Genomic DNA, 12,013 nt, shown 5'->3' with positions numbered 1-12,013 from the left:
GTGAGGAACACAGCTGATGCTAACGTGTTCTGATGGTGCCTTCACACCTGCTTGTTTGGTACAGCCATACCAACCCCCTGAGTTTTCCTCCTGGTTTATCGTGTACGCAGTGGGTTGAGTAAACCCTGAAGGCAGTGCTCACCAAACAGCTGATCCCTGGTCAGTCACACACAGACAGGTTTCATGTGAAACCTGGAGCTATTCCTGCAAATATATAAGGGACCGATCAGATATTTTGAATCTGAGTCGGTGGATTCTGACTTACAGCGCGACCTGGCTTTTACAAAATCAGTCAAAACTGACTCAAATTCCTGCTTTAATTTACGATTCAGTGATTAAACCACATTTTGTTGCACTCATTTTCTTTCTTTCCAGCGGGTAGACGACCTCAATTGCATTCTGCGCTGTGTTGGTTCCTAAAATCTTCATGCAAAACATGTAATGTGACCAGCTGTACGTGTTCCAGAGGATTACCTAACCGGGTTCTTATTTTTAGCTGGTGATCAGCAATTTAGAGGAAAGCAAAAAAAAAAAAAAAAGGAAAGAAAATAAATAAAAGGAGCCACAGAAAGGAGGAGTAAAAGCAGAAAACTGGGACAGCACGCAGGGTTGTGTGAAACCATAAAAAATGTTGACACGTTGCATCTTCAGAGGTGTCCTCTGTTGTGGAAAGAAAGATAAAGAATAAATTATAAAGAAATGATCAGAAGTTGGCTTAGTTTTTATTCCGTAGATAGATATTGTGTATGTAGCCTCCCTATACAATCTGATGTGTGGCATCATGGTGTATACTGAGGTTTCAGTGTCAAAGCTGGTGTAGTATATAATTGCAATGCAGAGAAACTGAATTTGCTATAAGAACACCGTGCACTGTATACATTTAGCCACCCACCCACACACATGCTGTATGCTCGTCTCTTTCTTCTGGCCAGACACATCCATCGCCCTTCTTTAATTGGCCTGGCGTGAACGTCTTGATCCAGCGCCGCGGCCGTGGCCAGACAGGGCCTCCATTAAAGAGCCTTCATCGTCTGATTTATGTTCACACACTCGACACCACTTCTAATGCATGATCTTTGAGCTTTTTTCCACTTAGATGTTGCCCGCTTGTGTCGGCCTCACTGCACCGTGATGCACTTTAAGCGGATTGCAGATCTGAGAACAGCAGAGGTCGTCTGCATTTTTGCCTCGCTGACCGGTGAAGTCAAAATTATGTTTATGCTTCTCAAACCTCTCATTTCCTTCGTGGAGACCTTCCTGACATTTCTATTACTGGTGGTACTGCTGCCGATGGATGTCGAGTATTCAAAGAAATGGCTTTGCAGATGGTCAGTTTAGTTTTTCTCTGACTCATGTGTTCAGTGAAGCCAGGAAGCACAGCGCTTCACGACTCGTCCTCCCCAAAACTTGCCTGCCAGCAACAACTGGAGAGCCTCCAACGCTCTGTTGAGCGCGCTGTGGATCCTCTGCTTTTGGACACGTTGTACCTGCCAACTGGCCTCCGGATGTCGTGCCCTTGATTCATTATTCTAGACGCTGCACCATCAGCTCTGTCTGATAACTGTGTCAGGACTAATAACTGGAAGGAGGAAGAGTCTCCCTGAATATCTGACGATTCAATTAGAAACTGCCTTTCTGTGTCTGCGCTCAGCCTCATCCGCCGTTGTTTGGCTTTTGCATTCGCGAGTGCACGCCGTTTTGCTCGAGATGATTGTCAATGCAAGGCTGACATGTTGCAAAAGCGTCGTCTGATCAGTGCATTAATAAGGTGCACACGCATCGCAAACGTGTGCTAGTCCTGCTTCTCGTTTCTGACACGGTGTGCAGAGAAGGTTCCTGTGTTTCACCGAGCATTTCTTCACGTGCCTCACTCTCTTGAAAATGACATGCCCAAAATAAATAGGCTTTTTTTTACGATTGTTACGTGGCAAGAAAGGTAACACTTCTGAGTTCACTGCGTTAGAATCAGCACGTATGCTACTGGGTCAGAGTGAACAGAGATGGAGTACCGCTTAACAAACGGATGATGTGGTGGCAACCCAAAACCTCCATAAAGACACAGCATCTTACCGTTACCTGCTAATAAAGCAAAGAACTTTACCCCAGCTTCTCCATGGTTAGTGGGTATGCTACACCTATAGGTTGCTATGTGGTTAACATGCCCCTAGCGGTGTTTGTTGCCGGACGCGCAGGCTCTTCAGGCTACATTGCAAATGAATGTGATTGGTGTTCTCGTTCCAGTCAAAGAAATATTACAATTCAAAATGAACTGTACTCGGACTGGGATTTTTGCCCCTGGGTTTAATTGTTTCAGACTAACTTTACAACTACTGCATCCACAATAAGTGAAAGCGCATTTGAACTGCTGAAAAATGCGCGTCCCCTCAGAGCCGGAAACTTAAACGGAAGCAATGTGCTTTGAATGCTTATTTTTGCCCTGGATTCTGTCTCTCAGGCTACGTGCAAGAAGTCGTACCTTATTTGTGGTGGTGTGTGGGCTCTAAGGGCAGCACCAAACCAATCTGACATCAGAAGCGTTGCCTTTGTCTTGATCAAAGTGTTGCACTTGTCCACACCTTAAAGACCGCAGCAGCTGACACTAGTCATTCAAAAAGTGAAAGAGAAAGGTCTGCAGCACTGCATCCACAGTATGTATGCATATGAACCACCATGCAATCATACATTGTTTGTTCTAGATCGCCCTGTCTTTGTGAAAATATATCAATCAGATGAGCTCTTTTGTGACTTCTATATCTCTTCTCGTGCACTGGTTTGTTAAGCTGAGCAGCCACGCTCACAGAGAGGCTGGAGTAGAGAGGCTTGAAAGCCGAGGGGGCCGACTAGCGCCAACAGCCAATTTGGGAACCACCACAAAAACTACTGCCAAAGACGCTGACCAATGGTCCGACACTGGCCGGCGGCTGACCGTTGGCTCGGTTTGCCGACGCATCCTTCAAAAAAAACCAACTTTGTTGCCTATTTGAGCTACTTACTGTAAAAGTGTTGCTGTAAATTATACGGTACTTTATATTTAAGAAGCCAGGAATCCAGCCTGAACATCCCACATCCACAAAATTTATATGAGGGTTAAGTTGGTCTGGAGTTGCTCCTTTGGGAAGTGATTATGCCCTGGCCTGGCAATGATCTGCTGGACAATCCAATCATTTGGGCGAGCCTTATACAACAAAGCCTAGAAGAGTATGTCGTCATACACATCGTCTGAGCTCCATTGAGTTGAATGTGTTTATAACATAATGGCTCTGATTGGTTCTAGGACTATCTAATGGCGTGCACAGGTATCTTTTCTCTGTATCAGTTGAAACACGTCCCAGTATGGCTCAGAGTTAAAATATCAGCCACCTGCCACTCTTCTCATTATTTCCCATTTGCCGGGTTGATTTACATGTTTATAAGTGGGTGTCTGAAACCCCATCACCTCCTCTCACCCACAGCCGCAGAGCTGCATGCAAACACACGACGTCCTCCCACTGTTTGGCTTCTCACGACTTAATATTTCCCTTTGATCGTTAGCTGCGGCGGCTAATGAACTCGGCATCACTTTGCGAGTCACGGCGTTATTGATGCACTGCTGCCTCCCGATGCCGGCGCCGGTGATTAAACGCTTTGCCGCGTTCGTGATTTGAGAGATTTACGAAGTGTCAGTCACTGTCACCCACATCTGATGTGATGGATGAAGATCAACACTAGTTTCTTTTTCGACTAGAGATCCTTAATGCTGAAAAAAAATATAATGCTGGTTCTAAAAGAAGCTAAGATTGTACGTATAGGTTATAGCTTAAAGGATGAACAGCATGTTTTTGTGTCTCTGTCCTTTATGTGCTACTGATCTGTTCTTCATACTAGAGGGGGAAGGGAAAGGCCAGTTGTGTGATCAATATTGATCTTCGAGAGCTTCTGCTGCAGGGCAGATGTTACATCTCAGATGCGTTAGCGTGACTGGGAGCGTGTAGGAACGAGCGTGCCATGAAAAGAGGGTTTGTGGGCCACTTGGCTTGGCTGCAAAGTGTAAATTAACTGCAGCTCCCTGCTGAGTCTGGACTCGTGCAATTAAGCTGCATTCAGCAGGTGAGTTGAGCAGCGATTAGCCAAGCAGGCCCGCCGCTCACGTCACACGCTCACACGCGGAGAGGGTCAAGGGCAGTGGCAGGGCTGAGCGCAGCGGCGTGAAATTACATGTCATACTAATAACAAACATGTCAGCCCATGCGGACACACGGCTAACTTCACAGCGCTGATCAATTACTGATCAGGTCACGTGACGCCGTCTTGCCGCTACTGTACTGCTCGCTTTTGATTAAGTGTCACCCCCCCACGCTGGGTGTTCTAATTTTAGATGCAGTGCTGCACAGCGTATGCCTTTTGAGGATGTTAAAAATAGCAAAAATGAACATGGTCTCATATATATTTAATAAAATATAGAAAATGTGTGTGTGTTTCACAGAAGCAGTGATGTCAGGATAAGGGTTTGAGAATGCTGCCCTCGTGTGTGTCATCTTAGAACTGCAGCACCATGAGAGACCCAAACAAGAACGCTGCATATACACTGATCAGGCATAACATTATGACCACCTTCCTAATATTATGTAGGTCTCCCATGTGCCTCCAAAACAGTTGTGGCTCATCAGAGAATGGACATGGGCCTTCTGAGGGTGTCCTGTGGTGTCTGGCAACAGAATGTCTTTGGGTCCAGTGGGTTGAGGGGAGGGGCCTCTGTGGATCATCCCACAGACACTTGATCAGTTTGGGATCTAGTGAATTTGGAGGCCAGGTCAACACCTTGTGCTGTTCTTCATGTTTTTTTCTTAGTTGTTCCTTAACCGTTTTTGTGGCTGCATCCTGCTGAGGATGGCTGCTCCCATCAAGGAGTGTCATTGCTATGGGGTGGGGGTGCCTGGTCTGGTCTAAGTGGGTGCTACATGTCTATAAAACATGTACATGAATGAATGCCAGGTCCAAACGTTTCCCAGCAGAACACTGCATTGTCACAAGATGGTCACTTCTCCTGTCAGTGGTTTTAATATTGTGGCTGATCAGTGTATGCCTTGACTTTCTTCTGCTTTTAAATGATGTAATTAATAAATGTAAAATAACATATCCCATCTTTCTGTTCCAGGTTATGGACACACTATCTAAACTCTCCCACACGATGATTGCACAACAAACTGGAATCAGGTAAGCTGAATGAATGGTGCAATACAAAACTTTTCACAATGTGAAACAATATGAATGAATTAAATGAAATGAATCCATATGCTTTAGTATAGCATGAGATCTTAAGCCTTACACAGAATGCTTTCTGTTTTCTCATCACAGGCCATTTCCTACAGAGGAAAGTGTTGTAGACGAGGACATCTACAACCACCTGGAGGACCTCATAGAGTACGTTTCCACCTCTCCTCCCTTTTCCATCCACAGTTACATCTTTCTCCTTTACAGATTTTTATTTAGAAAGTCAGTCTCTGGTTTCCATTCAGTATAATTTAAAAAATAAATACTACACACTCTTATAGATGCATCTACCATTTCTTCCATATTTGCTGTTCACTGGAACCCAGCTTCATCCTCCAAGGCTTTCAGCACACTTTTTCTTAGTTTACCACAGGTTGTGTGGGACTGTGAATTAATCATCTGTTGTTCAAGCCTCAATCTGCAAACGAAATCTTTGCAGATTTAAGCGACAGATTCTTGTGCGTAAAAATAGCTTTAAATATTCAATATTGAGTAGCTGCTGACATTTCAGCTGTGATGTCAGCTAAAACCATCACGAGATTGCTGTTCTCAAATGGTCTTTCAAATATTTTTTTTTCCTATCAAAGCAACAAATAATATGTTTTTTCCACTTTTCAATGTGAATAAAGACATAACAACATCATTACATAATCCACCTCCGCTGGAAACTGGGAGTCCTGGCACAATCCCATGCAAAGCCTTTTATCTAAACTCAGCGCAGCAGTGAAAACAGTTGACAGTGGCCTCTTTAATATGGATTTTTCAATGTAATGTGTTTTTTCTTTTTTTTTTTTTTCGGACTCAGTTTTCCAGTTGCCAATTTATGCACATGTTTTTTTATCCCCAATCATTTTCCATTCTCCAGCACAGCATTGCATTGACGTCAGAGTGAATGACTTTCCCTAGTCACCCAGCATAGATGCCTCTTAACGGTTAAGGCTTATATATTTGTCTATTGTTGAGTTATATTTTAATTTGCCTGGGTTTAAGCAGAAACTATTAACAAATGATAAAAAAAAAAATAATTAGGCAACTTGTGTTGTAATTGGAGTCAGTGGAGAGAAATAATGCTACGGCCTTGAACTGGCACATTGGTCTGGTCTATGTTTAGCGCTGACAGCTGACAAAGAGGGAAGCAACCCACTAGTGGAAGCGATAGAGGAAAACAGCAGCCCTGACAGCAGCCAGCTGAGGACGGGAGGTTTGATGTAGCAGCTTGGATCTCACCGTGTTCGGCTCTCAACTCCCATCTGCTGGGGCCGTTCAGATGGACGTGTACAGAAACACGTCATTCCACACAACAAGAAAGCCTCCTGTCTGTCAGCAGCTAATATGAAGAAAGTACACATTCATGTCTGCAGTGAGGATTTAGAATCACCAATTAACCTAACGAGCATGTCTTTGGACGGTGGGAGGAAGCCGGAGTACCCGGAGAGAACCCACGCAGACACAGGGAGAACATGCAAACTCCACACAGAAAGGCCCCGATGGATTCGAACCCAGAACCTTCAGTGCCAACCGTGACGATTGATCTGATTGGTTGAAGTTAGCCTGTGATACACAGACAAATAGTGCCAATTACTCTTCTAAAAACGTGCCTGCTCTTTTCCAAGCAGTTTCCAAGGACGACTTTTTGTACGGTTCTGTGTAGTAAACCATTTACTGTGCCAAAATAACACAGAAATAACTGAACTACCAACAATTCATTTCCTTTCTGTCATTGGTCATTTTATTGTTGCTGTATTATCCCATCTTGTTGGTTTCCTGCATTATTTCAGGGTTGTTTCTCCACTTATATCACCAGAGTACAGTAACCCATAGAAACACAAATGTTAAATATTCCTTATGTTCCTGCCTCATAATGCTCGCGGGCCCTTGTCGCTCCATATATCGACCATTTCTTAGCACAGCAAGTCTTTATCAGGGACGTATGAATTGTTTATTTGCCCACATACGAAAACCTTGGCGCACTATTAATGCATTCTGTGAGGCTCGTTGGTGTAAGCACAAAATAATTTTCAATGTCAGTTTTATCTTTTAAAGTCCACCGAGTGCACTCAACCCTCACCCCACCGTCTATTCTACACCCTAATAAACCTGCACTGTTCCAGGCTGCACCATAGACGTCCCTTTATTCAGAGCTTTCCCCTCATGTTTCTTTTCTTTCAAGGACAAATGTGGTTCTCCGGTAAAAATACATGCCCACTCTTATGTCACATATTGTTAGCCCTCCTTCTCAGGTAGGGTAATTGGCTCGGATGCGAGCAGTCAGAACAGGCCCGTGTCGTCACACATAAAAGTCTTGGCCTGTGTGTGTGTTCCTGAGCCACTTTCACAGCCACGGATTAAGTCTAACACGATTTGTAGCCCGGTATTAAAATCCACGTCCGTAAAAACCAGAACCGCAGGTGTTTTTTTTTGTGTGTGTGACCCTTTCATGTGGTCGTCATGAGGAATAAAAAAAACTAAAAAAAAAACACTGCCCACTCACAGTGAAATTCAAACAGCTGTGTGATGTAATGTCATGTCACTACCATATCCTGTCCTGTGTGCTGCAGTGAGAACGGAGTGGAGGACGAGGAGGATCTGTACGACTGCGTGTACGATGACGAAGACGGGGGAGAGATCTACGAGGACCTGATGAAGACGGAAGCTGTCCCTCCACCGGTTAGTCCACCTCTGCGTAACTTCAGAAGTGTTAACACAGTTTAGCACCTACAACAATGTCCTGCCATCTGTGTTAAAAAATAAATAAAGACTATAACAGTGCACGTTCAATTTCTTGCCAAAGTACAGACAAGATAATGTTAAGAAGAATATGAAGCTAGCTGCTGATTAGCCTAGCCTAGCATAAAGGCTCTGCATTAAGAATCACAAATTAACACTAACTTAACACACAAACCGCAGATTCTCATTTAGTTTTTGTACAGACTAAACAATTTAGATATGAAATGTTAATTTGTGACCTTTAAACTTTTGTATACGACGTCAGAAGTCATGTACACAAAACCTTTTGGCATTCAAATGGCAACAACGAGCACAGGTCGCTAAGGAGACCGCTGCTCGGCAACCGTTGGCATCTGGAAGCCGCTGAGGCTAACAGTTAGCAAAGGCTAACAACCAGGTCACTCAATGTAGGAAATTTAAAAGGCATAACAAAAATATATTTATAGATACCACACAACTGCAAAGAAACTTCTATATAGCTATAAATTAAAATGTGACATCTTACCATTCACTTCCATAACATGCCACAACTCGTGAACTCTGACCTTATCGAACATTTCCTACCCCTACATTTCCCCAAGGTAGGGCTAACTACAAGATGCCGCCTTTCATGTGAACTTTTCTCATTAACGTGCTAGACCCGACCGCATTTGAAGGCATCATTAAAGCCGAGCTAGCTGTGTCCTCCATCCTTATTATGCTAACATTAAATATTAAATTTTTTATGTAGCCTATGTATCATGGGAGGAAAACTATTTTTTGTTTTGATAAAGAAGTCAGGCAGAATTCAGAGTGAAATGCGTTCAATGTGAAGCTGCAACAGTAGAAAGTGATTGGTTTACACCAGCGGTGATCTCTGAACCCCTCAGCTGGTGTCTGACTTTGATTTGTGTTTCTGATTTCTGATTGCCGCACAGGCACCAAGTTCATAATAATGAAAATCTGCACAGTACTCTAATGCAGTAGGTCATAGGCTTAATGAAAATTATGTTTCCTTATTTGGTGATAGAGAGAGAGAGACAGCGTTTATTTTATTGAAAGCAACTTTAGGAAAAAACGACAGTGACAGTGATACCAGCAATATTCTCATCAAATTCTCAACAAGAAATACAACTTCTATGTAAAAACAAAATTACACACTAAAAGGATGACTGTGTATTGAAAATAAATCTTCATTTTGTTTTGATATTTAGCTTTGCAGAGCAAGAAATGAAAAGCTGGATCAACTTTGATACCTTAGTCTCTGTGTGCCTTTGAAAGGACCAGTGTGTAGGATTTGGTGGCATCTAGTGGTGAGGTTGCAGATTGCAACCGTATGAGTGCCCCCTCCCTTGGCCCTCGTGTTCCTCCAGTGGCTCATTCAGGCTTCCTCTTTAACTGATAAATGTGAGAGGCCTACTTTAGGGCCCAGCGTTTGTTTTGTTCTTTCTCAGCTACAACGAAAACATGAACGGCCTCTCAATTAAATAGAAAGTGCCCATTATTATAACAATGCAGAATAACAACCTAATAATGAATACTAAAGTCTATTTTGTCTAATAAATCTCTCTGCAACCTAAACACTGGTCTATAAAGCGCTAGATTTATATCCTGTAGATACCAAAGAGCTAATTTAGAGGCTTAGTTCATTATGTCACACGTGCTTTGTTCAGTGAGAACACCTCATGTACTCTGATAATTGGCAGACAGTTTATCCAGCATGTGTGACGCTCTGACCTTGCTCAAAGGGTTGGGTTGTTGACTACATCTGGTTGACGACTCAACAGTTTGTCAGCCCACAGTGCTGACATGTCCGTGTGTGTGTGTGTGTGTGTGTGTGTAGGCGTTCCAGAAACAGGCGGAGACTGACATCAGGAGTTGCTGTTTAACAGAGATCAAGCAGACGGAGGAGAAATACACTGAGACCCTGGAGTCTATAGAGAAGGTAATCTGATCTGTGTTCTACGAGTGAAGAATTCACATTTGTTGCAGATTATGTAATTCAGATGAGTGGCTCCCATGTGTGCCTCTTGAAATGCAGTTGGAGCAAGCGATAACCATGTGAGTCCTCTATTGCTGTCAAAACTCCAGTAAATCTACACCAATCAGGCATAACATTATGACCACCTTCGTAATATTGTGTATGCCTCCCTTGTGTTTCCAAAACAGTTGTGACTCATCAGAGAATGGACAAGGGCCTTCTGAGGGTGTCCTGTATTGCCTGGCAACAGGATGTTATTAGTGGGGGGGCTTTGAGTCCTATGGGTTGAAGGGTGGGGCCTCTGATACTTGATCAGTTTGGGATCTAGTGAATTTGGAGGGCAGGTCAACACCTTGTGCCTGTGTTTTTTTCAGTTGTTCCTATACTGTTCCTGGCAGCAGCCATCTTGCTGGGGCTGCTGCCATCAAGGAGTGTCATTGCTATAGGGTGGGGGTCCCTGGTCTGGTCTAGGTGGGTGCTACATGTCTAAGTAACATCCACACGAATGAATGAAAGACCCAAAAGTTTCCCAGCAGAACACTGAATTGTCACAAGATGGCTTAAATGTTATTCACTTCTACTGCCAGTGGTCATAATGTTATGCCTGATCGGTGTATTTGGTGATTGTTGTGACTAGAAGGAGAAAGTATAACCAGCTCTCCTGTAAATTTGCACGAGTAACAAGCTCACCTGTGGAACTGTGGCAGGAAGCCAGAGCACCCAGAGGAAACCCACACAGGTACAGAGAGAACATGCTGCGGCCCAGAGAGGCCCCATCTGCCCCCAAGGTTCAAAGACAGAAACCTTCCTGTTGTGAGGCGACAGTGCTAACCATTGCACAACCCAGTGGCTCAAAAGTGAAAGCAAACTTTCTTTGAGTACAAGCACTAGAAATCAATTTGGCCTTTTATTACCTGCAATATGAGAAACTTTCAAATTGACTCGTTGTAGTGGCCAGTTTTTGGGGTGTAATGGAAAAAATAATGAGCAGTGTAACAATCTTTTCTCGCAGAGAGAAACAAGCTGAAAAATATATTTTTGTTTCTTAAATTAGCAGTGGGCAAAGAGTAATCCCAGCAGCCCTGACAACAAACTGCTCTGTAAGACTAGAAGTCTGTGAGAAGTCCTTTTCTGGAGGATGTTTTCTACCTTACCCTGCACTTTCCCAAGTCTAGAGGAGGTCTCTTACCCCCCAGCTACAGCTACTTGTCTTCTCCCTCTTGTGTACGTTCACGTCTGCGAAAAGCCCTCGCCTGATTTCCCAGCGGAGAATCTCAGTAGATGACTTTCGATATGAAGTGGATGGTGGAATCTAGTTTGTGCTCGCTCGCCCGCTCCTTTGAGATGTAGAGGTGACTATGCGCTGGGAGTTTTCTGAGAGGAAATCATTAAATTGCAAACTCTGAAAATGAGATTATTGTCGTGACCCAGACGGCCCTCCTTGTTTTTGCTGACTGCAGCTCTTTACAGCTTGGCCCCATAATATAATAGCGTCTCTCGCAAAATGACTTTCCCACTCTTACTCTGGAGGAACGAGCTTTATTCTTTTGCATTCTCTCACTCTCTCTCTCTCTCTCTCTCCCTATCCTGCAGCACTTTATGACGCCGCTCACTATGTTTTTATCCATGGCCGAGATGGATAAGGTGTTTGTGAATATACCGGTAAGTCATCGTCTCTCACTGTGGACAACTTGGGGTCACAAAGTTTTCTTTATGGCTTAAGAACAGTTGTAAATAAACAAAAACTAATGATGCATAGTTCCACACTTAAATAGCATAATGTATGTTGCAAATGAAACAGCTTATGTTGAGTTAAATGTTGTAAATGCTGTGAAATTAGTTACAAGACATAAAGTTAGAGCTGTTCTCGGAGTCCCACAGCAGTGTTATTAGCTAAATGCTAACGTTTACATGCTAACATTCTGACAATGGCAGTGCTAGCACACTGATAGCTAACATTTTCCAAGTTTCCTGTTTTCCAAGTTAGCATGCTAGCTTTAGCTAATGTGCACAAATAACTTACAACTTCTTACAACTAAAGCTGCTGGGACCGGCATTAGTTCTACCCTAAAAAGT

General features: G+C 43.5%; 1 protein-coding gene across 2 annotated transcripts in view; it reads left to right on the top strand.

Annotated features, from left to right (window-relative positions):
* vav3 (vav guanine nucleotide exchange factor 3) overlaps positions 1-12,013 on the top strand; it is a 93,175-nt gene that overhangs the window by 35,214 nt on the left and 45,948 nt on the right. For both annotated transcript variants that reach the window (XM_084566513.1, XM_084566512.1), the window contains exons 3-7: positions 5,135-5,193; positions 5,335-5,400; positions 7,809-7,917; positions 9,800-9,901; positions 11,531-11,599. In XM_084566513.1, the coding sequence (XP_084422639.1) occupies positions 5,135-5,193; positions 5,335-5,400; positions 7,809-7,917; positions 9,800-9,901; positions 11,531-11,599 (405 nt within the window). The remainder of the gene's footprint in view (positions 1-5,134; positions 5,194-5,334; positions 5,401-7,808; positions 7,918-9,799; positions 9,902-11,530; positions 11,600-12,013) is intronic.

Source organism: Chelon labrosus (genome assembly GCF_963514085.1).
Source record: "Chelon labrosus genome assembly, chromosome: 18".
NCBI lineage: Eukaryota > Metazoa > Chordata > Actinopteri > Mugiliformes > Mugilidae > Chelon > Chelon labrosus.
This window is presented reverse-complemented; position numbering and strand designations above follow the sequence as displayed.